General features: G+C 37.2%; 1 protein-coding gene across 1 annotated transcript in view; it reads left to right on the top strand.

Moving 5' to 3' along the window:
- Positions 1-24,769, top strand: part of DDX46 (DEAD-box helicase 46) — a 70,231-nt gene that overhangs the window by 2,248 nt on the left and 43,214 nt on the right. Inside the window, exons 2-13 of the mRNA XM_060636104.2 lie at positions 2,090-2,275; positions 4,536-4,679; positions 10,037-10,133; positions 11,219-11,384; positions 13,008-13,159; positions 13,943-14,056; positions 14,614-14,779; positions 16,147-16,267; positions 16,847-17,022; positions 17,968-18,089; positions 20,703-20,781; positions 22,558-22,640. Coding sequence (XP_060492087.1) covers positions 2,090-2,275; positions 4,536-4,679; positions 10,037-10,133; positions 11,219-11,384; positions 13,008-13,159; positions 13,943-14,056; positions 14,614-14,779; positions 16,147-16,267; positions 16,847-17,022; positions 17,968-18,089; positions 20,703-20,781; positions 22,558-22,640 — 1,606 coding nt within the window. The remainder of the gene's footprint in view (positions 1-2,089; positions 2,276-4,535; positions 4,680-10,036; positions 10,134-11,218; positions 11,385-13,007; positions 13,160-13,942; positions 14,057-14,613; positions 14,780-16,146; positions 16,268-16,846; positions 17,023-17,967; positions 18,090-20,702; positions 20,782-22,557; positions 22,641-24,769) is intronic.

Here is a 24,769-nt window from a genome sequence, read left to right as displayed (position 1 = left end):
GCAGTAAGTGTGAGTTTCTAGGGGCACCTGGGTGGCTCAGTCAGTTAAGCGTCCAACTTCAGCTCAGGTCATGATGATCTCATGGTCTGTGGGTTTGAGCCCTGCATCGGGCTCTGTGCTGACAGCTCAGAGCCTGGAGCCTACTTACGATTTTGTGTCTCCCTCTCTCTCTGAGCATCCCCTGCTCATGCTGTCTATCTGTCTGTCTCTCTCAAAAATAAATAAACATTAAAAAATAAGCTTGGGTTTCTGTACATTTAATTTCACGTGCTTAAGGGATAATGAGGTATACTCATTCCCTAGCCATCTTATCTACGTTTATCGCTTTAAGTAGCCTTTGTACACTGATGACTCCCTTGGTGAACCCTGGACTCATATTTTCAACTACCTCCTGTACATCTCCATGTGAATGCCTAATATCCTGATTTCCCACTCTCGCCCCACATCTACTCCTCCTCAAGCTTCCTATCTTAATACGCAGCAACTTTGTCTTTCTCCTTGGTCCACGCAAGTATCTCAGCAACACTCGTGACTTCTCCCTTGCTGTCCCACTTGACATTGAATTAGTCCTTAAATACAATCAGCTCTAGCTCCACGATATCTACATTTTGACCCTTCCTATGGCAACTCTGAACCTGACATTCTGATCCATGCCACTGCTCTCTTACTTCAGTGATTGCTATAGCATTCTACCTGTTTTCCTTGCTTCTGCACTTGGCTTCCTTCAGTTTGTTCTCCCCTCAGCAGCCAGATTTTTTTTTTTTTTAAGTTTATTTATTTTGAGAGGGCATGCACATATGCATTCGTTGGGGAGGGGCAGAGAGAGAGGGAGAGAGCATCCTAAGCAGTCTCTGTGCTATTGGTGCAGAGCCTGATGTGGGGGCTCTAACCCAGGAATCATGAAGTCATGACCTGAGCTGAAATCAAGAGTCGGATGCTTAGCCAACTGAGCCACCCAGGTACCTCCAGACTAATGCTTTAAAAACTGAGGTAACGTTGCTCCTGTGCTTAAAATTTTCCAGTAACCTCAACTTACTCAGATTTATAAGGCTCTACAAATCTGTGCATGTTTGGCTGCGCTATGGTATCTCTGACCTCGTTTCATGGTACTCTTTCTTGGTCATTCAGCCCTAGCCACATCTGCCTTCCTTGCTGTTCCTTGGACACATCAGTCAAGCTTTGTCTTCAGGGTCTTTGCACTTGTGGTGCCTGAAAAGTTTCTCCCCGATATATCTACATGGTTCTTTTTACTTTTCTCAAACTTCTGAAATGTCTCTTAGCACATTTTTGTCTAGTCACCTAGTGTAAAATAGCAAATCTCCTACTTCCCATCCTCTCTCTTTCATCTACTCTAATCTGTTTTTCTCCATAGTACCACGTGATGGTGATGTATTGTTTATTTTTTTCTTTACTTAACTGGTCATCTTTTTTTTTTTTTTTTTTTTTTTTTTTTTTACCAGAATGCAAGTTGCTTGGGACCCAGAGGCAGGAGTTTGATCTGTTCTTTTTACTGTCCTTGTTTCCCTTTTAAGATAGTTTTTTTTTTCCCTCTCTACATGGACTATAAATGAAGGAATCATTACTTCCCTCTGATTTTAAGAATTGTAGGGGTTCCTGGCTGGCTCAGTGAGAACAGCATGTGACTCTTGATCTCAGGGTTGTGATTTCAAGCCCCATGTTGGTTGTGGAGATTACTTAAATAAATAAACTTAAAAAAAAAGAGTTTATGTGTACAAAGTCCTTTCATTGTTGGGGCGCCTGGGTGGCTCAGTCGGTTGAGCGTCCGACTTCGGCTCAGGTCATGATCTCGCGGTCTGTGAGTTCGAGCCCCGCATTGGGCTCTTTGCTGACAGCTCGGAGCCTGGAACCGGCTTCGGATTCTGTGTCTCCCTCTCTCTCTGCCCCTCCCCCACTCATGCTCTGTCTCTCTCTCTCTTTGTCAAAAATAAATAAACATTAAAAAAAAAAAATAATAAAGTCCTTTCATGGTTTAATTTGTGTGCTGAGATATTTTGGGAAAATGTGATTAAATAAAATATCATACAAGCTAGCTGCGTTTCCTAAACTTAATCTTGACCTTACTTTCTAGCCATTATCGGAAGCGGTCAGCATCAAGGGGGCGATCTGGAAGTCGATCTAGAAGTCGCTCACCTGACAAAAGAAGTAAACGTGGAGATGACAGGCGGTCTAGAAGCAGAGATAGAGATAGAAGGAGAGAGAGGTCTCGTAGCAGGGATAAAAGAAGATCTCGGTCAAGAGACCGGAAGCGCCTGAGGTAAGAATTTAAAGATTCATGATAAATTGGTCTCTGTCAGCTAAATTCAGCTTCTTCAAAAGTGTGACTTGGACTGGATTTTAGTGGCCCCTTTATAGGCACTCTGTTTTAACTCCAGCTTGTTTGATTAGGTCAAGAAGTGATTTGCCTAGAACAAAGACTTTCAAACAGTATTTTAAGTTTGGAAACATTTGGCTCTATTTCCTGTAATCCAAAGAAAACCAAATAAATAAAAATTAAGAAAGGGTGGGCAGTGCCCAGCTGGGCTTAGTGGGTAGAGCATACAATTCTTGATTGCTGGTTTATGAGTTTTACCCTTATGTTGGGTGTGGAGCCTACTTAAAAACCAAAACCAAAACCAAACCAAAGAGAACCTTCAGAGCCCCCTGAGGGAGGTTTTAAAAGCCAGTAAAAGATAAGGTAATATGCTGTCAAGGGGGTTCTGTTCTAATTCTGTCCCAAGAACGCTGACCACTATGTTCAGAGCAGCCACTAAAGCTGATAGGAGAAGGAAAAAGGACAGAGCTACCCAAACCCTACTTGCTGTTTGTCACTTTAAAAAAAAAATTTAAGGATTTGTATTTTCAAGTAATCCCTACACCCATTGTGGGGCTCAAACTTACCCAAAATTATGAGTTGATTGCTCTACTGACTGAGCCATCCAGGCACTCCCATTTGACACAATTTTTAAAAACCATTTTAGATTTAAACGAAAGAACACCCTAATTTTTATTTTACGTGCTTGCATTTTCCTAGGCACGAATCAAGCAGCTATAACCTTCCTAGAGGTGAAAGACATTGTCTTTAAATAAAAATCTTCACCACACCAAAAAAATATTTCTGATAAGTTTTTTATTAAAATAGGAAAGAAGACAGGGTTGTATAGGTGTTATGAACTAATCACAGAAAAAAAAAACCTATTTTTTTCCAAACATTAGAAGGAGAACTAGCAAAGGTAGGGAGAATATTCATCTTTTAGAACGCATATAGTGCAATTTCTTCAGTTTTGTATTATGTGGTCCCAGGAACAGTTTCATATAATTCAGTCAAGTATGTGTTAAGTGAAATTGATTACTTAAGATAATGTCTTTAACTTTTGAGAGTGAATCACGAGGTTTTAGGGGCATCTGGGTGGCTCCGTCAGTTAAGCGTCCAACTTTGGCTTGGGTCATGATTTCACAGTTCATGAGTTTGAACCCTGCATAGGGCTCTCTGCTGTCAGCGCCAAGCCCGCTTTGGATCCTCTGTCTCCCTCTCTCTCTGCCCCTCCCTGACTTGTGCTTTTTTTTCTTGCTCTTTCAAAAATAAATAAACATAAAATAAAAACAAGAATCATGAGGTTTTAGAGCAAGAAGGATTTTGAGATTATGTAAGTAAAGTCTCCATATCATATAGATAAGGAAACTGAGCCACAGAGTTGATCTGCCATATGTCATGTGACTGCCAGCTCTAGAATAGAAATTTTTGTTTCCTACTCTTCATGTCTGTGATCTTCCCATAGCCCCATTATGCCTACCCTTATACTTAGGTTTTGGCTGATTTGAGGTTTTAGATTTTCTACTATAGGCTGTAGATTTCAAAAAGCTATTATTACAGATTTGCTATGTTTTCAACAAATATCATTTTGGAATTAGTATCAGTTTTTTGTTGACCATTTGTAAGAATTGGCTTTACTTGTTGCCTGTTTATTTACTAAAGTTTACTTATTTATTTTGAGAGCGAGAACCAGCAGGGGAGGGGAATGGAGAAAGAATTGAAAGCAGGCTCCATGCTGTCATGCTGTCAGTGCAGAGCCCATTGAGGGACTTGAACTCATTAATCCAGATACCATGACCTGAGCCCAAACCAAGAGTCAGACCCTTAACAAACTGAGCTACCTAGGCGCCCCACTTGTTCCCTATCTATCTATTTATTTTTAAAATTTATTTATTTTGAGAGAGAGAAAGAGAGAGCTGGGGAGGGGAAGAGAGAGAGGGAGAGAGAATCCTAAGCACGCTCCGCACTGTCAGTGCAGAATCTGATGCAGGGCTTGAACTCACCAACTGTGAGATGACCTGAGCCAAAACCAAGAGGCAGACGCTTAACCAACTGAACCACCTCGGTGCCCCAGTTGTTCCCTATTTATATCTGATTTGATGGTTAATTGAAATCTCAGCCTTTAGTAATGGTAATAATTAAGAAGCTCTTTCAACATGGCACAGAAACATTTTCTGAAAGAATCTCTAATTGGTCATAGAATGAATGGAAAGTGTCCTTTCAGGCGTTCCAGAAGTAGAGAGAGAGATCGAAGTCGAGAGCGAAGAAGATCTCGAAGTCGAGACAGGAGACGCTCCAGGAGTAGAAGCCGAGGCCGGCGATCCAGATCCTCAAGTCCTGGCAATAAAAGCAAGAAAGCTGAGAATAGGTAATGTTATCATTGGACTGTATCTGTCTTGCAGGTTGGGAACTGACTCTTCACTCTTTCTTTTCTCTCTTTCTCTTTTTTTTTTTCTACTGATTTTGGCTTCTATGATGAACTGTTGGTTGAATTTTAATAGGTTATAAAGCTTGTAAATTATTGGAAAATACTAGATTCGATTAGTTTTAACTCAATACATTGTTCTCTTTAGTATCTACTTTTAATAGTCAGGAATATATTATATAAACATCTTCCTAGGAACTCTGTTTTTCTTTTGAGGTATGTTTTTAACATTTTTAACATTGATTTGACAGATAACTTTTTTTTTAACGTTTATTTTTGAGAGAGAGAGAGAGCAGAAGCAGAACGGGGTAAGAGAGAGTGGGAGAGAGAGAATCTTAAGCAGGCTCTGTGCTAACAGCTCAGGACCGGATATGGGGCTCAAACTCACGAACCTTGAGATTGTGACCTGAGCTGAAATCGAGAGTCAGATGGTTAACTGACTGAGCCACCCAAGCATCCCATTTGACAGTTTTTAAATCATGACATGTATTACTGAATTGCTGTTCAGGATGGGTGTGAACTTTGCTTGTGTTAAGTTAAATATATATGTTTCCTTAAGATGCCAGTACCATTCAATTTTGAGTTATTGGTTATGTCTTTTAGACATAATATGTTTACTTTTTTATCTGTGTCATTTATGTTTATTCTTTATATTTCTCTTGTCAATGGTTCATTCTTTTCCTGTTTGTAAAAGTGGTGTCAAAGGATAGTCAATACATGAATTTGTGTCTGTTTTCTCTACCTTCTTTATATTAGTCGTGAGGATTTTTTTCCTGTCATTAATTTTGTTATTTTTATTTTACTGAGGTCCATATAATAATGCCCATTAGGACTATTTTAAGTTAAAATATAAATTCAGAAAAGTGAAGTATAAATATGCAGTTTATTAAGTAATTATAAAGCAATACTCATGTAAACACCACCAAGGTTTAGAAATACAACATTGTCAGTATCTCCAGAAGCCATCCATGTCTGTTCTCTAACCTAGCTCTTTACTACCCTAGATAAAACCATTCCTGACTTTTGTACTAGTAACTTCTTTCTGTTTATTTATCATCTGTGTTTGGATCTGGAAAAAGAATAGTTTAGATTTTTATGTTTTTTAACTTCACCTGAATAAATCACATATTCTTTTGTATCTGTGTTGGTGATTGCTTGAGACTCATCTGTGTTACATATAACAGTAGGTCGTTTTCATTGCTGAATACTATTCTGCGGCATAAATATACCACTATATATCCATTTTACTGAGGTACGTGTTTGGGTTGTTTTAACTTTTAGGTGCTTGTGAATGTTTTTTTTTTTGAAGTTTATTACATTTATTTTGGGGAGAGAGAGAGAGAAAGAGAGCAAGTGAGGGAGGGGTGGAGAGAGAGGGAGACACAGAAAGAATCTGAAGCAGGCTCCAGGCTCTAGGCTGTCAGCACAGAGCCCGATCTGGGGCTCGAACTTGTGAACTGTGAGATCATGACCTGAGCCGAAGTTAGATGCTCAACTGACTGAACCACCCAGGTGCCCTGTGAACATTTGTATGTATGTTTCCTAGTGTACATGTGCATGAGTTTCCCTAGTCTGTATATATGAATGAAATTACATGGCCATAGAATTAACATAGCTTCAAAAAAAAAAAAAAAAAAATTAACATACCTTCATTTTTACTAGGTGATCCCACATGCTTTCCAGAGGGGTTATACTAATTCTACTCCCACAAACATTATGATAATTGTGTTGTCTCATACCCTTCCTAGTATTTGGTATTGTCAGTCCTTCTGATTTTTGTTAACTGGTTAGATATGTTATACCAATATCATTGTGGTTTTAATTTGTATTTCTCTGACTACCAGTGAGGTTGAACATCTTTTCATATGCTTGCTTGTCATTTGAATTTCTTCTTTTCTGAAGTATGTTAAAAATCTTTTTGCTTATTTTCCTGTTGGGTTGTTTCTTTAAAAATTGATTCATAGGAGGTTTTTGTCATTATTTTTAAATATCCTGGATGGTTGTTTACTGTCATTTTTATGAATGGCAAATATATTCTCTTACTCTGTAGTTTGTCTTTTCACTCTGCAATGATACTTTTGATGAACAGAGACTTAAGAAAGAAGAAACATTTCTTGATTCATTTTGTGTATTGAGAAGAATGTAGATATTAAAACCTGACAAGGGCAGTGTGAGAAAATTATAGGCTATACTCATTCTAAACATAAAGATTATATCAAATCCAACCATATGTAAAAAAAAATAATTATGACTTAGTTGGATTTATTCCAGAAATGGAAGATTAGTTTAACATTAGAAAATTTATCATTGTAATACTTTATATTAGTAAGAGCCAAAGTGAAAATTCTTAGTTATTTAAGTAGATTCAGAAAAGTGTTTTTTGTGTTTTCTTAAAATTTTTTTAAAAATCTTTTTTTTTTTTAGTTTACATCCACATTAGCATGTAGTGCAGCATTGCTTTTAGGAGCAGATTCCTTAATGCCCCTTACCCATTTAGCCCATCCCCTCTCCCATAGCCCCTCCAGTAACCTTTTGTTTGTTCTCCATATTTAAGAGTCTCTTATGTTTTTGCCCCTTATGTTCATCTAAAGTCCTCATATGAGTGAAGTCATATGATAGTTGTCTTTCTCTAATTTCGCTTAGCATAATACCCTCTAGTTCCATCCACGTAGTTGCAAATGGCAAGATTTCATTCTTTTTGATTGCCGAGTAATACTCCATTGTATAGATATACCACATCTTCTTTATCCATTCATCCATCCATGGACATTTGGGCTCTTTCCATACTTTGGCTATTGTCGATAGTACTGCTATAAACCTTGGGGTGCATGTGCCCCTTCGAAACAGCATACCTGTATCTCTTGGATACATACCTAGTAGTGCAATTGCTAGGTTGTAGGGTAGTTCTAATTTTAATTTTTTGAGGAAACTCCATACTGTTTTCTAGAGTGGCTGCATCGGCTTGCATTGCCACCAACAATGCAAAGAGATCCTCTTTCTCCTCATCCTCGCCAACATCTGTTGTTGCCTGAGTTGTTGATGTTAGCCATTCTGACAGGTGTGAGGTGGTATCTCATTGTGGTTTTGATTTGTATTTCCCTGATGATGAGTGATGTTGAGCATTTTTTCACGTGTCAGTTGGCCATCTGGATGTCTTCTTTGGAGAAGTGTCTATTCATGTCTTTTGCCCATTTCTTCACTCGATTATTTGTTTTTTGGGTGTTGAGTTTGAGAAGTTCTTTACGGATGTTGGATACTAACCCTTTATCTAATAATGTTGTTTGCAAATATCTTTTCCCATTCCGTCGATTGCCTTTTCGTTTTGCTGATTGTTTCCTTTGTGGTGTAGGAGCTTTTTATTTTGATGAGGTCCCAATAGTTCATGTTTGCTTTTGTTTCCCTTGCCTCCAGAGATGTGTTGAGTAAGAAGTTGCTGAGGCCGAGGTCAAAGAGGTTTTTGCCTGCTTTCTCCTCGAGGATTTTGATGGCTTCCTGCCTTACATTTAGTTCTTTCATCCATTTTGAGTTTATTTTTGTGTATGGTGTAAGGAAATGGCCCAGGTTCATTTTTCTGCATGTCGCTGTCCAGTTTTCCCAGCACCACTTGCTGAAGAGACTGTCTTTATTCCATTGGATATTCTTTCCTGCTTTGTCAAAGATGAGTTGGCCATACGTTTGTGGGTCCATTTCTGGGTTCTCTATTCTGTTCCATTGATCTGAGGGTCTGTTTTTGTGCCAGTACCATACTGTCTTGATGATTACAGCTTTCTAATACAGCCTAAAGTCCAGGACTGTGATGCCTCCTGCTTTGGTTTTCTTTTTGAAGATTGTTGTTGCTATTTGGGGTCTTTTCTGGTTCTTAGCATACATGGATAGAAAAGTATTTGACAAACTGATTGAAAAATTAGAAATGCAATGGCATAAACAATCTTTTTTTTTTTTTTAATTTTTATTATTTTTGAGAGACAGAGAGACAGAACATGAATGGGGAGGAACAGAGAGAGAGGGAGACACAGAATCCAAAGCAGGCTCCAGGCTCTGTGCTATCAGCACAGAGCCCCACGCGCACAAACTGTGAGATCATGACCTTAGGCAAAGTTGAATGCTCAACCAACTGAGCCACCCAGCTGCCCCTCTAATGTACTTTTTTTTTACTTTTTTTTTTTTTAACGTTTATTTATTTTTGAGACAGAGAGAGACAGAGCATAACAGGGGAGGGTCAGAGAGAGGGAGACACAGAATCTGAAGCAGGCTCCACGCTCTGAGCTGTCAGCACAGAGCCCGACGCGGGGCTCGAACTCACTGACCGCGAAATCATGACCTGAGCTGAAGTCGGCCGCTTAACCAACTGAGCCACCCAGGCGCCTCTAATGTACTTTTAAAAGCACCAATTATAAGGGGTGTAAAAGTAGACTGAAATGATTGCATTAAAATAAGAAATTTTATTCATTAAAAGATATCATACATAGGGGAAAATGCACGTCTATTGGGGTTTTAAACATTATTACATACCAAATTATCTTGTAGAATATTAATGTTTTGGTATATTTCTCTGTGTGTCAAATTTTACCTCCTATTTAAATTTTGTAATTATTTTTATGTGATATGTCCAATTTTTCTTGGGCAAATTGCCAAATACTTAATAATTAATGATATTTGTTGCTACTTATAGGGTTAAGTTTTCATTATATTTCCGGGATGTTTATTAACGTAATATGAATGTGAAATTGACTTTCAGAAGTTTCTTACTTAAAATGTAAAATGGAGGTCGGGGCACCTGGGTGGCTCAGTCATTTAAGCATCTGACTCTTGATTTCAGCTGAGGTCATGATCTCGTGGTTCGGTTCGTGGGTTTGAGCCCTGCATCAGGCTCCATGCTGTCGGTGTGGATCCTGCTTGGGATTCTCTCTTCCTCTCTCTCTGCTCCTCCCACACTCATGCTGCCTCTGTCTCTCTCAAAATAAATAAATAAACTTTAAAAAAAAAGTAAAATGCAGGTCTTTACAAATATTTTAAGGGGTGTGTGGGTGGCTCAGTTCGGTTGAGCGTCCGACTTCAGCTCAGGTCGTGATGTTGCAGTTTGTCAGTTCGAGCCCCACATTGGGCTTTGTGCTGACAGCTCAGCGCGTGGAGCCTGCTTTAGATTCTGTGTCTTCCTCTCTTTCTGACCCTCCCCTGCTCACACTCTGTCTCTGTCTCTCCCAAAAATAAAAATTTTAAAAAACTAAAAAAAAAAATTTTTAAATGTGAATGTTTCTGAACACAAATAGATGATGTTTCTTTTTTTCTTTTTTTTGTAGGTCTAGGTCCAAAGAGAAAACAGATAGTGGGGAAAGTTCTAAAGAGAAGAAAAAAGACAAAGATGACAAGGAGGATGAAAAAGAAAAAGATGCTGGTGTATGTTTACTAACAAATAATTGTATAATATCAAGCTTGTTTCTGTAATCACAGATTGTTGTTTTTTTTATTGCTATGTATTTTGAACTTTTAAAAAAATTATTTATTTATTCATTTATAAATGTTTATTTTTGAGAGCTAGAGAGAACACGAACAAGGAAGGGGCATAGAGAAAGGGAGAAACAGAATCCAAAGCAGGCTCCAGGTCCTGAGCTGTTAGTATAGAGCCTGATACGGGGCTTGAACTCACAACTGCCATACCATGACCTGAGGTGAAATCAAGAGTTGGTCGTTTAACTGACTGAGCCACCCAGGTGTCCCTGGATAAAGCCTTTACAAAGGCTGTTTCTAGGAAACTTAAACATAAAGGCTAAAACACAAAAGCTGGTTGTTTTTTTGTTTTTAAATATATTTTTAATGTTTTTTGTTTCTTTTGTGGGGTGGGCAGAGGGACATAGAGAGAGAATGAGTAGAGAATCCCAAACCTCTCTGCATTGTCAGCATGGAGCCTGATGCATGGCTGGATCTCTTGAACCTGTGAAATCATTACCTGAGCCAAAATCAGGAGTTGGACACTTAACCAACTGAGTCACCCAGGTGCCCCCTACGACCAAAGCTTTTTAATCATGTTGATACATAGCTTTCCCTTACTCATTAATTTCTAATAGAAAATTTCTTTTTCATGGTGGCAGTTTAAGAGGAGTTTAGAGGATTTGAAGTTGACAATAACTGATAACTAGGGAATTTTGCGTGTTTATTTATCTAGTTTCTAGTTGAGGAAGAAAGTGAATTTCTGTGTATTTTGCTGTAATGAAAAAGAGATTAGATTATGGTTTTTGAAGTCTGTCTGCTTTCTTAGTTGAAGATGCTTTTTCTTATGAATTCATTTTGCTGGTGTATTTGTGGATATGTTTAAAAGATGTGTGATCTAAATCTTTTCTAAACTAAGGAGTTTGTAAATACATGTTTTTCCTTTTCCTTTTTTATACTTTGAAAAAATTATTTGGAATATTGCTGAAATAAAGTTGTTAATCTTTGTTTCCTTCTCTCACTGTCTCTCTTGTTTCCCCCCACCCCCCACCAAGAACTTTGATCAGAATAAGCTGGAAGAGGAAATGAGGAAGCGAAAAGAACGAGTAGAAAAGTGGCGAGAGGAACAACGTAAAAAGGCCATGGAAAACATAGGGGAACTGAAAAAGGAAATTGAAGAGATGAAACAAGGGAAAAAATGGAGTTTAGAAGATGATGATGGTATATTCATTTGGTACACTAATAGTCTATATAACAATTCATGTAGAATATTCTAGAAATATGAATAATACTTCATAGTGGAAATTTTTAGGCATTTTTTCTCTTATGGAAAATCGTACCATTTTCACCTTTTTTTAAATGTACAATTCCATGGCATTAAGTACATTCATGGTGTCGTGTATCATCCATCATCACCAGCCATTTCCAGAATGTTTTCATCATCCCAAACAGAAACTCTGTGCCCACAAAGATTAATTCCTCATCCTGCCCTACCCTCCACCTACTTACCCCCCAAAATATCTATTCTATGAATTTGCCTTTTGTAGGTACCTCACATAAATGCAGTCATATGGTCTTTGCCCTTTTGTGTCTGGCTTATTTGACTCAACATAATGTCCTCAAGGTTCTTCCATGTTGTACCCTGTGTCAAAATTTCATTCCTTTTTTATGGCTGAATGATATTCTATTGTATGTGTATACTGCGTTTTGTTTACCTATTGGTCTATTGGATATGTAGGTTGTTTACACCTTCTGACTGTTGTGAATAAAGCTGCTGCAAGTATTGGTATGCAAATATACATTTGAATCCCTGCTTTTAGTTTTTTAGTTAATATACCTAGGAGTGGAATTGCTGGGTTCATATTGAGATATTAAATCTCTCTAATGATATTTATGTTAAAATGTAACGTGTAGGGTAGTGTTCAGTAAGGATCACTGATTTTACTTCATTTTTGTTATTTTTTTATTAAAAAAAATTTTTTTTAATGTTTATTTTTGAGAGAGCGAGAGAGAGACAGAGTGTGAGTGAGGGACGGTCAGAGAGAGAGGGGGAGACAGAGTCCAAAGCAGGCTCCAGTCTCAGCAGTCAGCACAGAGCCTGACACAGGGCTCGAACTCAAAAACCGTGAGCCGAAGTCAGACACTTAACTTACTGAGCCACCCAGGCGCCCCTCACTCGTTTTAGTTGAGAGTGGAGAGTTGAGTTCTTATGGGCACAGTCAGTAAATAGCTCTTTAATTTTTTTATTACAAATAAGAATATTAGTAATGAAGGTAAGTTAAAGGCATGTTTTCAGGTCCCTCCTGATTTTTCATAACTTACAAGAGAACTATTTCCCTGGCGTATATGATTTTTACTTTTAGATTTTAGTGAAGTAGAACAGTGTGAAATTTTATAGGGAAATGGAGTTTTGCTCTATTTTTCTGTGAAAATTCTGGTGAATTTTTCATCTTCTATGAAAGTTTCACAGAGTGGTTTAAATAGATGAAGAGAATGTATTTTTAAGGGGTGATGATATCTTTGATATGTGAAAAAAAAGATTATCTTGAATTGAAAATGCGATTTTTTTTTTGTGACTTAAAAAAAGGTAATTGAAAGAAATGTACTATTTAACAGAAAGTTTTTAGTCCTCTTTTCAATGTATCATGTGATTTATATCATTATCTAAAATTGATGCATGCTTGCTAAGTGTAATAACTTGTTAAGTTTGAGCATTTGAACTGCTTTGTGCCTGGGTTGGTTGGAAAGGAGGGTGTGAGGGAAGAGGTCACGGTGAGAGGCGTTCTGATTATGAAGTATTTCCTTTTGAAACATATGTACAAAAGAGTGATTCTGCTCTTTTAGATGATGAAGATGATCCTGCAGAAGCTGAAAAGGAAGGAAATGAAATGGAGGGTGAGGAGTTAGATCCATTAGATGCTTACATGGAAGAAGTGAAAGAGGAAGTAAAAAAGTTTAATATGCGAAGTGTGAAGGGTGGTGGAGGGAATGAAAAGGTATGCCATTTTCTCTTATTTTTTATAGATTTTTCCAGTATTCCTAATTGGATAACGAATTCTTGTCACATTGACCTACCACTGACTTGCCTGAGTTTATAAATTTGATTCCTCCCCTCTCTCAGAAATGCTAGTGCTTTTTCTCAGTCCCACAGATACTAGGGAATTTTAGCTGTAAGCGTTCTTTCAAAAAGTTGCTCTTACTGCCACCATCTGTATTTAGTGTCTTTCCTTACTGCTGACTTCTCATTAGGTCCTCTCCAGACTTCATTGGCATTTTCAGGTTTCATATTCCTGATCCCCTTTACCAGTGTATTTTTCTTCTTTTTAATAGCATTTGTTGTCTTTTGGCAAATTATCTGATTGAGTTTTTACTGTGTTTATTGTTTCTCTCTTATAAAATGAGAGCTCTCTAATGGTAGTGACCTTTACCTGCTTTATTGATTTATCCTAAGCTCTTTGAACAGTGTCTGGCTTGTCCAATGAGTAAAAAGTACCATTTAGTAGTATTTTTAAGTGAATTATTACATTTTTATATGTTCTATAACATTATATATTACATAAAATGATATAAAATTACATTATACAGTATTATATAAAATATATAGTAAACTTTATATAATCCAGTTAATGTTACATTTTAAAGTTTAAACAAATTCATTAGGAGAAAGCAGACTCCTTTTGTCATTTGAATTATAAATTGTGATAGTTATCATTGTGCTTCATTTGCATACAATTTCTTCTCAATTTTATAACATACTTTATATTCCTTTTTTATTTTAGAAGTCTGGGCCAACAGTCACAAAAGTTGTCACTGTAGTGACAACCAAAAAAGCAGTGGTAGATTCTGATAAGAAGAAAGGTGAGCTAATGGAGAATGACCAGGATGCCATGGAGGTAATTCTTCGTTAATTTTGACTTTGTTCATTATACTATCCTAGAAGTGTTTGTTTGGTGGAGATGTCTGTTTAGTTCTAGAAACTACTGTTAGGAGGAGTTCTTGCTTTTCTCAACAGTGCTGTTGCTGAATGAATATCCAGTCTGTAGAACATTTTGACATCTTTGACTTTTTTCTGCATGCCCACTTGTTGATTTCCCCTTTGCCCCTCATCACTGACCTCAGACATATAAGGCAAGAGAAGAAATAAAGTGATAGAATGAATTAAATTCTTCTATTAACACATTGTAAAGATTTGTGTAGAGAGAACTATATCAAAACTTCCTTAAAGCCTTATTAGAATTGTTTTGTTATTTTAGCTTTATATTGTCATTATAACTTCTGTAAGGGCAACGAAAAAAGAAACTAAGTTGAAAAATTCAGAATGTGAAAAAGTAAAAGCCAAGGAATATTTTCTAGGAGAGGAGGATTTTAAAAGCTAGGAATAGTGTTTTCCATAAGGAGAAAATAATAAAGGATTTAGCTTTTTCCTTATTTTTTTTTTTTTTAATTATAGTATTCTTCAGAGGAGGAAGAAGTTGATCTTCAGACGGCCCTTACAGGCTACCAGACAAAACAGAGGAAACTTCTAGAACCAGTGGATCATGGAAAAATTGAATATGAACCATTCAGAAAAAACTTTTATGTTGAAGTTCCAGAATTAGCAAAAATGTCTCAAGAGGGTAAAATTCTTTTATTCATTTATTGATTATTGAACAGAGGAGGATATGCTTCGCTTTGCCTAGGAGGAATGTGTGGGTAGGTTGTAAGTTGGTGCATGAGTAGGAGGAGTTTTCATGGCTTACCTGGAGAAGTGAGAGAAGAAAAAAGAAGGCAAGAAGTCATTCTAGTGAGTATGAACGTCATCTGCAAAGATTCAGAGCAGTGAGGAATCAGTGTAGTTTTGGAAGTATTTTTAAAAATGAGCAAAAATTAGTTTGGGTCATGTAGTTGAGATTTTTTGGGTTGAGAATACTCTTCATGTGAAGTTAGCAAATAAAGTATTGTTAGCCTTTCCCTTTCTGGGATTTGAGGGTTGGGAACCAGTGTGAATCTGTGTAATTATTGGTAGAATAAGGATAATCTAGGCAACTCTTGCTTGGAGAACAAGTGTTTGTATTACCTGTCAATCATTGTTCTTTTATTGATGTTTCAGTGTAAGACATAATAAAAGACAGATTATAGAAATGGGGTATTTCTTTTAGTCCCCTATTAGGTCACAGCAGTAATTGTATTAAGTGTCCTATAGATTTTGTGTGGAATTATCTTTAGTAGTACAAAAAAAAGATTTTTTAAAAAACTTTTCTCTTTTACTTTTTCAACTTTTTTTTCAATTTTGAGAGACAGAGTGTGAGCAGGGGAAGGGCAGAGAGAGAGGGAGAAACAGAATCTGAAGCAGGCTCCAGCTTCTGAGCTGTCAGCACAGTGCTCAATGCAGGGTTCGAACCCATGAACAGTGAGATCATGAGATCATGACCTGTGCTGAAGTCAGATGCTTAACCGACTGAGCTACCCAGGTGCCCTTCTTTTCTTTTATTTTTTTATGTTACTTATTTTTGAGAGAGAGACAGAGCTTGAGTAGGGGAGGGGCAGAGGGAGAGGGCATTCACAGAATCTGAAGCAGGCTCTAGGCTCTGATCTGTCAACACAAAGCCTAATGTGGGGCTCGAACTCACAAGCCGTGAGACCATGACCTGAGCTGAAGTTGGACATTTAACTGACTGAGCCACCCAGGTGCCCCTGAAGATTTTTTTTTTTTTTAGGTTTCTTTATTTTGAGAGAGAGAGTATGCAGGAGGGGCAGAGAGAGAGAGGGAGAGAGAATTCCAAGCAGGCTCTGGACCGTCAGTACACAGAGCCCAATGCGGGGCTCGAACTCATGAACTGTGAGATCGTGACTGAGGTGAAATCAAGAGTTGGATGCTTAACTGACTGAGCCACCCAGGTGCCCCAAGAATTGAAGATTCTTAGTTTTACCATGCTTGATTGAAAAGTAGAAGGCATTAATGAAACAATATTTAATAGCTTTTAATCTGGATTTTGTTTTGTAGAGGTAAATGTTTTTCGGTTGGAAATGGAAGGCATTACTGTCAAGGGAAAAGGTTGCCCCAAACCAATTAAATCTTGGGTCCAGTGTGGAATTTCCATGAAGATCCTAAATTCTCTCAAAAAGTGAGTAGTTAGTGATTCTCTACATTTTTCAGTGTCTTCCCATTCAGAATGGCTCTTTTACCCAATTAATTCCATTGGTTACATTTTTACTCTAATAGAAAAATTTACTATTTTTTTCTTAAACACCTGAGTGTTTTCAGATATAATTTACATATCATAAACCTTACTTTTTGTACAGTTCAATGATTTTTAGTATATTTATGGAGTTAGGCAGTCATTACCATAATTTAATTTTAGAACATATTCATTATCCTAAAATGAGACCTGTATCCCTTAGTAGTCATTCTTCTCCCTTCTTTCTCCTAGGCATCCACTAATTTACTGTGTCTACAGATTTGTCTCTTCTAGACGTTTCCTATAAGTGGGATCGTACTAACATAGTCTTTTGTGATTCACTTTCACTTAACATAATATTTTCAGTGCTCATTCATGACGTAGAATGCCTCAATCCTTCATTCCCTTTTGACAAATAATATTCGTTGTACAGCTATTCTACGTTTTGGAAAACCTTACTATGGGACTTGGAGAGACCCAGAGATGCCAGTTCTTACCTTGTCTTTCTTTGGTTTGCTTTTTAAGGCATGGCTATGAAAAACCCACGCCAATCCAGACCCAGGCGATTCCTGCTATAATGTCTGGACGAGATTTGATTGGTATTGCCAAGACAGGAAGCGGAAAGACCATTGCTTTTCTGTTGCCCATGTTTAGACACATCATGGATCAGAGGTCATTAGAAGAAGGAGAGGGGCCAATAGGTACAATTTCTTTCATTAAACTATTTATTCAGGTAACGACTTTGTTGTCAGTTAATCAGAAAGACCTGATACTTTATAATGTTCTGTTATAACAATAAAGATGTCTTTATGTACATTTCCTTTATAAATTTGGCACTTTGGGGCTGATTTCCCCTTACCAGCAGGTGGAGTGAGAATCTTCAGAGCTCTGGAGTGACACCTCAGAAGTACAAAAACAGCCTCTCCTGGCACAGCTCAATTTTTAAACTCTGACTCGGCAGGTAGACTCCTCGTGCATCTATCTGTTTATTTATATTGAGGTTTGTGCTTAGTGAGTGTCAGTGGATCTATAAACTCAACATAGAAGATTGTAAGGAAATATATTTTCCATTTTTTGTTTTTCGCCTTAAAAGGCTATATATATAGTGCCAGCATCTCCTTCAGGATTAGGTCTTCAGGTTCATTTGTTGATTCATTTGGCAGAGATCTGTTTTGCAAGTGTGAGTAGGGTTTTGAAAATTTGCTCAACTCCTCTCTTGGAAACAGGGGGCACAATATATTCCTACTCTTTCTGTGCCCTTCACACCAAGGTTGTTTCCGGAAGCCTCGGTATGGCTCTGCAGCACAGTGAGTCGCTTGATTATCTTTGCTCTGTGATTTGCAGTTGAGAATGATTTGCGTTCTTTTCACCCCAGTATTTTCCTGATGTTTGAGTGAGGCATTTAACTCTCATTTATCTTTTTGTAGCATGTTCTTAAAATCTACTTAAAATTAGCAATCGCCACAGTCTCTACTATTACAAACCTTTTGAAAGAGGGTTTCAAAGGTGCATAAAACAAATGAAAACAAAAACAAAAAATTATACTAAGAAATCTGAACATTATTTCAGAGGTTAAATATAACACGTTACAGGATAGCCTTTCAAGAATTTTGGTGGTTAGGCTTTTGACATATTTATCTTTTCAGCTGTCATCATGACTCCAACTCGAGAACTGGCTTTACAAATTACTAAAGAATGTAAGAAGTTTTCAAAGACCCTGGGACTTAGAGTGGTCTGTGTTTATGGAGGAACAGGAATCAGTGAGCAGGTAACTATAAAAGGAGCATTCAGTTTTTCCATTCTTTTTTTTCTTTCAGTGTTTCCATTCTTAAATTATTTAATGATCTAAAAGTGATTTTAGTGATTTGTATAGTGATTGTTTTTAAAATCTTAGCCACTGGGGCACCTGGGTGGGTCAGTCGGTTAAGCATCCAACTTTGGCTCAGGTCATGATCTTGCGGTCCATGAGTTCGAGCCCCGCTCGCGCTCTGTGGTGACAGCTCAGATCCTGGAGCCTGTTTCAGATTCTGTGTCTCCCTCTCTCTCTGACTCTTCCCCGTTCATGCTCTGTCTCTCTCTGTCTCAAAAATAAATATTTAAAAAAATTTTTTTAAATCTTAAAAAAGATGAGGTTTAAAAATAATAGTGAGGATGAATTATGTTAATCTTATATTTTAAGATTTTCAGTCATTTTTATACCTTGGCTTTCCTGATATTCCTCTTTGTCTCTCTCTGCTCAAGGAAGGCAGATATTTTTTCCATTTTATAGATAAAGAAATGGTGAGAAAGGTTAAGTAAGTTGATCAAAGTGTTTAGGCTAATAAGACTTAATTTGTCCCAGAACCAGGTCGTCTGATTTCCCAACTGGCTCTAATTCATGTGACATCTTTAAAAGGTGGTGATGACTGTTTTGCATTAATACCTGTTTCACTGGTATCTTTAAATGTTTTTGGCAAGAGTTATTTATTTATTTAAAAAAATTTTTTTTAATGTTTGTATATTTTTGAGAGAGAGAGAGACATAGCATGAGCAGGGGAGGGACAGAGAGAGAGGGAGACACCAAATACAAAGCAGGCTCCAGGCTCTGAGCTGTCAGCACAGAGCCTGATGCAGGACTCAAACTCACAAACCTTGAGATTATGACTTGAACAGAAGTTAGATGCTTCACCGACTGAGCCACCCAGGCGCCCTGCAGCAAGAGTTATTTAAACATAATTTCATTTACTCTCTTTACTTTGACATTTTTCCAAATGTCTTCTTTAAAATGATGCTTATTAGAAAATTTTGCTTTAATTAGAAGAAGGAAAAAAAACAGGTTATGTGATCAAATAAGTTTTGGAAAGGTCATGTTGTACAATGTTAAAGTCGACTTTTTTCTTAAAAGACTTTTTAGGCTTTGATAACGAATATGTCTTCTGATACTAGAAAAATGCAATAAATTAAGTGGCATTATCTCAATTTATTTAACCACATTCCTTTTTAAGGAATATTTGCTGTTGTTAAATGCTTTATGTTTTCTCAGCTTATCTTCCTCAGTTGTTTTGATGACAGTTTATTGTAAGAAATAACATTTACAGGGGCGCCTGGGTGGCTCAGTCGGTTAAGCGTCCGACTTCAGCTCAGGTCACGATCTCACGGTCCGCGAGTTCGAGCCCCGCGTCGGGCTCTGGGCTGATGGCTCAGAGCCTGGAGCTTGCTTCCGATTCTGTGTCTCCCTCTCTCTCTGCCCCTCCCCCGTTCATGCTGTGTCTCTCTCTGTCTCAAAAATAAATAAACGTGAAAAAAAATTTAAAAAAAAAGAAATAACATTTACAAAAAATAACTTTACACATGCATGCATGTTATATTTATATAGAAGTGAAATGAAAGTTTACTGATCTCTAACACATTCTGGATTTTCCATTCTATTTCATTTTAAAAATACTGATTGTTGAGGCACCTGGGTAGCCTACTCGGTTAAGTGTCTGACTCTTGGTTTCTGCTCAGGTCATGATCTCAGGGTTCATGGGTTTGAGCCCCACATCGTGCTCTGTGCTGACAGCACAGGGATTTCTCTCTCTGCCCCTCCCCCTGCCCACACTTTTTCTTTCTCAAAATAAATAAATCTTTAAAAAATAAAAAATAGGGGCACCTGGGTGGCTCACTTGGTAAAGCACCAGACTTCGGCTCAGGTCAAGATTTCTCAGTTCGTGAGTTCGAGCCCTGTATTGGTGAGCTCGAGCCCCCTTTGGGCTCCGCACTGTCAGTTCAGGGGGATTCTCTCTCTCCCTCTCTCTTTCTCTTTCTCTTTTCTTTCTCTTTCTCTTTCTCTTTCTCTTTCTCTTTCTCTTTCTCTTTCTCTTTCTCTTTCTCTCTGCTCCTCGTGGGATTCTCTCTCTCTCTCTCTCTCTCCCTCTTTGCCCCTCACTCACTCACTCCCTCTCTCAAAAAACAAAAGAAACAACAAAAAAAATCAAATTAAAAAAAAACATAACAAGTGAACAGGTAAATAAAATTAGAAAATAAAAATACTGGTTGTGGATACTCATGATTCTCTAGTGGAAACAATTCTCGACTCGAAAAACATTGGTGTATATAATTGCTTTAATTACTGCTTTCTAATGTTCCTTTCTTTTAAGGGATCATGTGAAATTAAAATTGGTAAAATTCTCTGGTTTTCATTGAGTTCAAAGTTAGAATACCATGTCGTCATGTTGCTGCTTCCTTTTCCTTTGTCGTGCTCCAGCATTACAAAGAATTAAGCAGAAAGCTTTGGAGTCTTCTAATCAGACTTCACTGTGTTACCTTATGGAGCTGTATGATGACCCTGGACATTATTTTCAAATCTGTTTAAATATGTATTAGTGATAAATAGACTGTAAAATTTCATCTTTTTTATTAGATTGCTGAGCTGAAAAGAGGTGCTGAAATTATTGTTTGCACACCTGGTCGAATGATTGACATGTTAGCAGCTAACAGTGGTAAGTCAGGGATATTTTTTGTTGTTGTTCTCATTTCTCATTTTTGAATTCTATGCATTTTTGTTAAATCAAAGCAGATACAAGAAACCACCATTTTTTTTTTATATTTCTTCTTAAAGCTGTAATATCTTAAAATTTACATTGCAACCAGCTAACTGTTGCAAGCATTCATAATATTACTGCAATTTAACTTTCAATTTTTTTTTGAAACTAACTCCATATGATGTTTTTAGTTCTTAACATGGATTCTTAATCAAATTTTGGTCTAGCTTTGCTTTTAACGGGGTTGGGGGGGGGGGTTTATTTTTATTATTCTAAACTTCAGACTTTTTCCTCCACAGAAGCTAATGTTTTATTACAATACTGGATAAATTAAGGTATTGCAGCTTCAAGAAATTTTATCTTTTGTAAATATTGCATGTTTTTTAGCTCTTATGTTGTGCTTTGTTAAATTATTCCCTATCAAAACTGTTACTAAACTGTTGACATTATTTAACTTCTGTGGAGAAAGGCCCTTCGAGATTTATAGAACTGGGCTTCCGAGACTTAAACCATCCAAGGTAGGTAATTTAATGCTGTTCCCAACCTTGCAAAACTAATGGGGGCTGCAAATGTTAGTATGGAGTACTTAAATATTGGAGAGCATTTACTTTGGCTCATTTCTTATTTTTTGAAGAAAATGCTTTCAAAGGTTTCCATTGCAGTGTTCAATATATACATAATAAAGTATTAAAAACTGTGAGTAATGCATGTTTCTTGTAGCATTCGGCTTGAATTTCTGTATACACTTAATTCTAATTCTATATGATGTTGACGAAGTGACAACGAAATTGTTTGATAAATCATTGTGCTCGTACAGCCTACAAAAAGTTTTGGGTTGAATGCTGATGAAATAATCCCTTGTTTTTTCTCAATGCTGCATTGATTAAGTCTCCTGAAATTCATCTTGATTAATTTTACCTTTTTCCCTTATCTGTCCTTTTGGTTTATATTTAATAACTATTTTATACATGTTTTTGCCAGGTGATTGATTCATCACTTGATAGAAAGGCTTGTGTTAATCCTTTAGAAAAACTTTCCTGTGTATGTTTTTAGTTTTCCACTGCCTAAGAAACCACTTGCATCTGTTTAAACCATTGGGAGCATTTAATAACACTGAACTTATATCTTTGTGTAGAAAAATGTATGTATGCGATACATTTGGTATTTGAAGTTTTTGTTTAATAATTCAGTTACTTAATGATGTTGAATAGCTTCTCATTAATATTTTGATATGCCCAGTAGAAGCTTCTAACTATATGAAAGTAGTTTATAAAGTAATATTAAAAGGAGGTTTTCTGCGTCTAAAATAGTTAGCACTGGAACTTGCTTTCCACACATACGCTGTAATCTCTAATATGTTTTTTTCTAGGTGATGCTGTCAGATAATGGCTGATGTGGCTCGATGCTTCATCTCAGTCTTAGTTTTATGATGTGTTTTGGAGAGGGCTGTTTTCTGAATTTTACAGGTCCTTCAGGCCCTATGATGGTATGCAAGAGACGAGTTTGACAAAATAAAGGGCCTCATATACCCATTGTCAGAAAGTATTTGCCATTAGATTAAGATCTTGTAGACCAAAATTTCTGTTCACTCTTTAAAGATACCTAACTTACCCCTCTGGTTAAGTCAGGCATTTTAGTTCCCTTTACAGTTTTTTAAAGTTCTTGGTAGTCATAAAATGAATTGTGACTGATTTTTAGTTTTCGTTTTGTCTTTATTTTTTTTCCTCATCTTAGGTCGGGTCACAAATCTTCGAAGAGTAACATATGTTGTTTTAGACGAAGCAGACAGAATGTTTGACATGGGTTTTGAACCACAGGTAATCCTTACGTGTCTTAGTGTTTTGAACTAGAAAATCTTGTAACTGCCATGAGAATAACATGTTAATATGGTGTCTGAAGTTCTCACACGTTTTTGTTGTGTTGTAATGTAGTAGGTTGGGGACATAGGGAATTCAGATAGATAATTATGCTCTGAATTCCTCATAAAACTGGTTCAGAAGGTATTTCTAAAACCATTGTTGGTTAAATTAGAATTGGAATGCTGATAATAGAAGCTTAAGCTTCTCTATTTTATAGTTTTTATTGTATTTTGAAATAAATTCCTTTAATTCATGGTTTTAATTGCCTCAACAATCAATATAGCACATTTTGTTTACATTCTGCAAATGTAAAAACTAAGGGCTAGAGCATTTGTCTACCTTAGATTTTAATATTCCTCATGCACACTGTTTGCTCAGATACAAAATTTCAGTGTTATAAACTTAGAGGGACACATGTTAAGGAACTTTAAGGTCTTAGGAATTTTTGTTAATGAGATAAGGAATGTGAGTTATCAATGTGCTATGGATGCCAAAAAAAATTATTTTTGATCATAAACTGCATTAATAGAAATGGGGTATTAGCTTTCTCAATAGGTGGAGCATGTGACTCTTGATCTCTGGTCTGTGGGCTTGAGCTCCGTGTTGGATGTAGAGATTGCTTAAGAAATTCTTTAAAGACACCTGGGTGGCTCAGTTGGTGAGCATCTAACTCTTGATTTCTGCTCAGATCATGATCCTGGGTCATGGGATCAGGCCCCATGTTGGGCTCTTTCTGAGCACGGAGCCTGCTTAAGATTCTCTCTCTCCCCCTCTGCTCCTCTCTCCCACTTGTACTCTCTCTCTCTAAAATTTTTTTAAAATTAAAAAAGGGGATACAGTTAAGGTGGCCTTTGGTTTTTTTCAGTTTATTCATGTGTTCTCCAGAAATGTATTGCTTGTCATATACTTGTATGTGTTGTGTTTAGATTTAGGGATCACAATCTAAATGGGATATACAAGAGCACATAAGAGTAAACAGGATTATGGTGACACCCGAACCACGTGAGAAGTAGTTAAAGGAATAAGTGACATTTAGCTTGGAGTAGAGGATTTGATAGCATCCTTTAACCGTTTGAAAAAAGTCTGTCACATGAAAGAATCATTGAGGAGTAGACCTGGGACCCAGTTGGGAAGCTATAGGGAGCTGGATCTAAGAATAATGTGAGAAAGAACTGGATAAACATTATTTGGAGATGAAACAATTTACATTGTAGGAGGAGGGCAGATACTGAATATGTTTTTCGTCCATGTGTTCGGTTAGAGGTAGGGGGTCCATTTGAGGAACGAGAGCAGAAGGAATTGATGAACAGATGGAAGATGGAATTAGATCCCTTTCAAATGTCTTTCCCAATCCTGGGAAATCTTAGATTTTATGGTAATGTTTAAGGTAGGTGTGGTGTGATTGGGCCTTTCTGGTAAATCAATTAAGTGTTGCCAGAAAGAGGCCAAAATAACTTTTCCCAATCGTATGCAGTGTGTGAGTCATTTCTTGCCGTTAGTGCTTACATCTACATTAAGTACGTGAGGGAGAAATGCTGAGTAACAGTGTATGTGTTAAGCACTAAACCGTTGAAGAGAAGAAATTTTAGATTAATGATTATTTTGTGAGCCGTTGTGTAGATTAAAAATGCTTGGTTCAGGTTCAGTCCCATAGAGCACTATTTGGATGTTAAAGCAAGTAAAGGCATCCCCATTTGAATCAAAGCTGGTGCTAGTCAGTGCACATCTGCACAATGACTTCTATCTAGAGCAGAGTTGGCAGGCAGTGTGCCTCCAGACATGATTCTGTATTGAAAAAAATCATGAAAATTGGGAACCAAATCAAATAATGCTTAATGTATATTTTTCTGAGTGTAAATGCATAGTAAATGTATATGCTATACAGTGACATTGGCAGAACGTACAGGAGTCTCCTTTTTCACATTAGCATATACAGGCTGGCAGGTTGAAAGGCACTTGGGCAGATCTTTGTGAATTGTTTTATTTATTTATTTATAATTTTAGAGAGCGGACAAGCAGGGGAGAGTGGTGGTGGGTGGGGAGGGGGGAGAGAATCTCAAGCAGGCTCCACATTCAGCACTGAGCCT

This window comes from Panthera onca, chromosome A1 (assembly GCF_046562875.1).
Source record: "Panthera onca isolate mPanOnc1 chromosome A1, mPanOnc1 haplotype 2, whole genome shotgun sequence".
Taxonomy (NCBI): domain Eukaryota; kingdom Metazoa; phylum Chordata; class Mammalia; order Carnivora; family Felidae; genus Panthera; species Panthera onca.
This window is presented reverse-complemented; position numbering and strand designations above follow the sequence as displayed.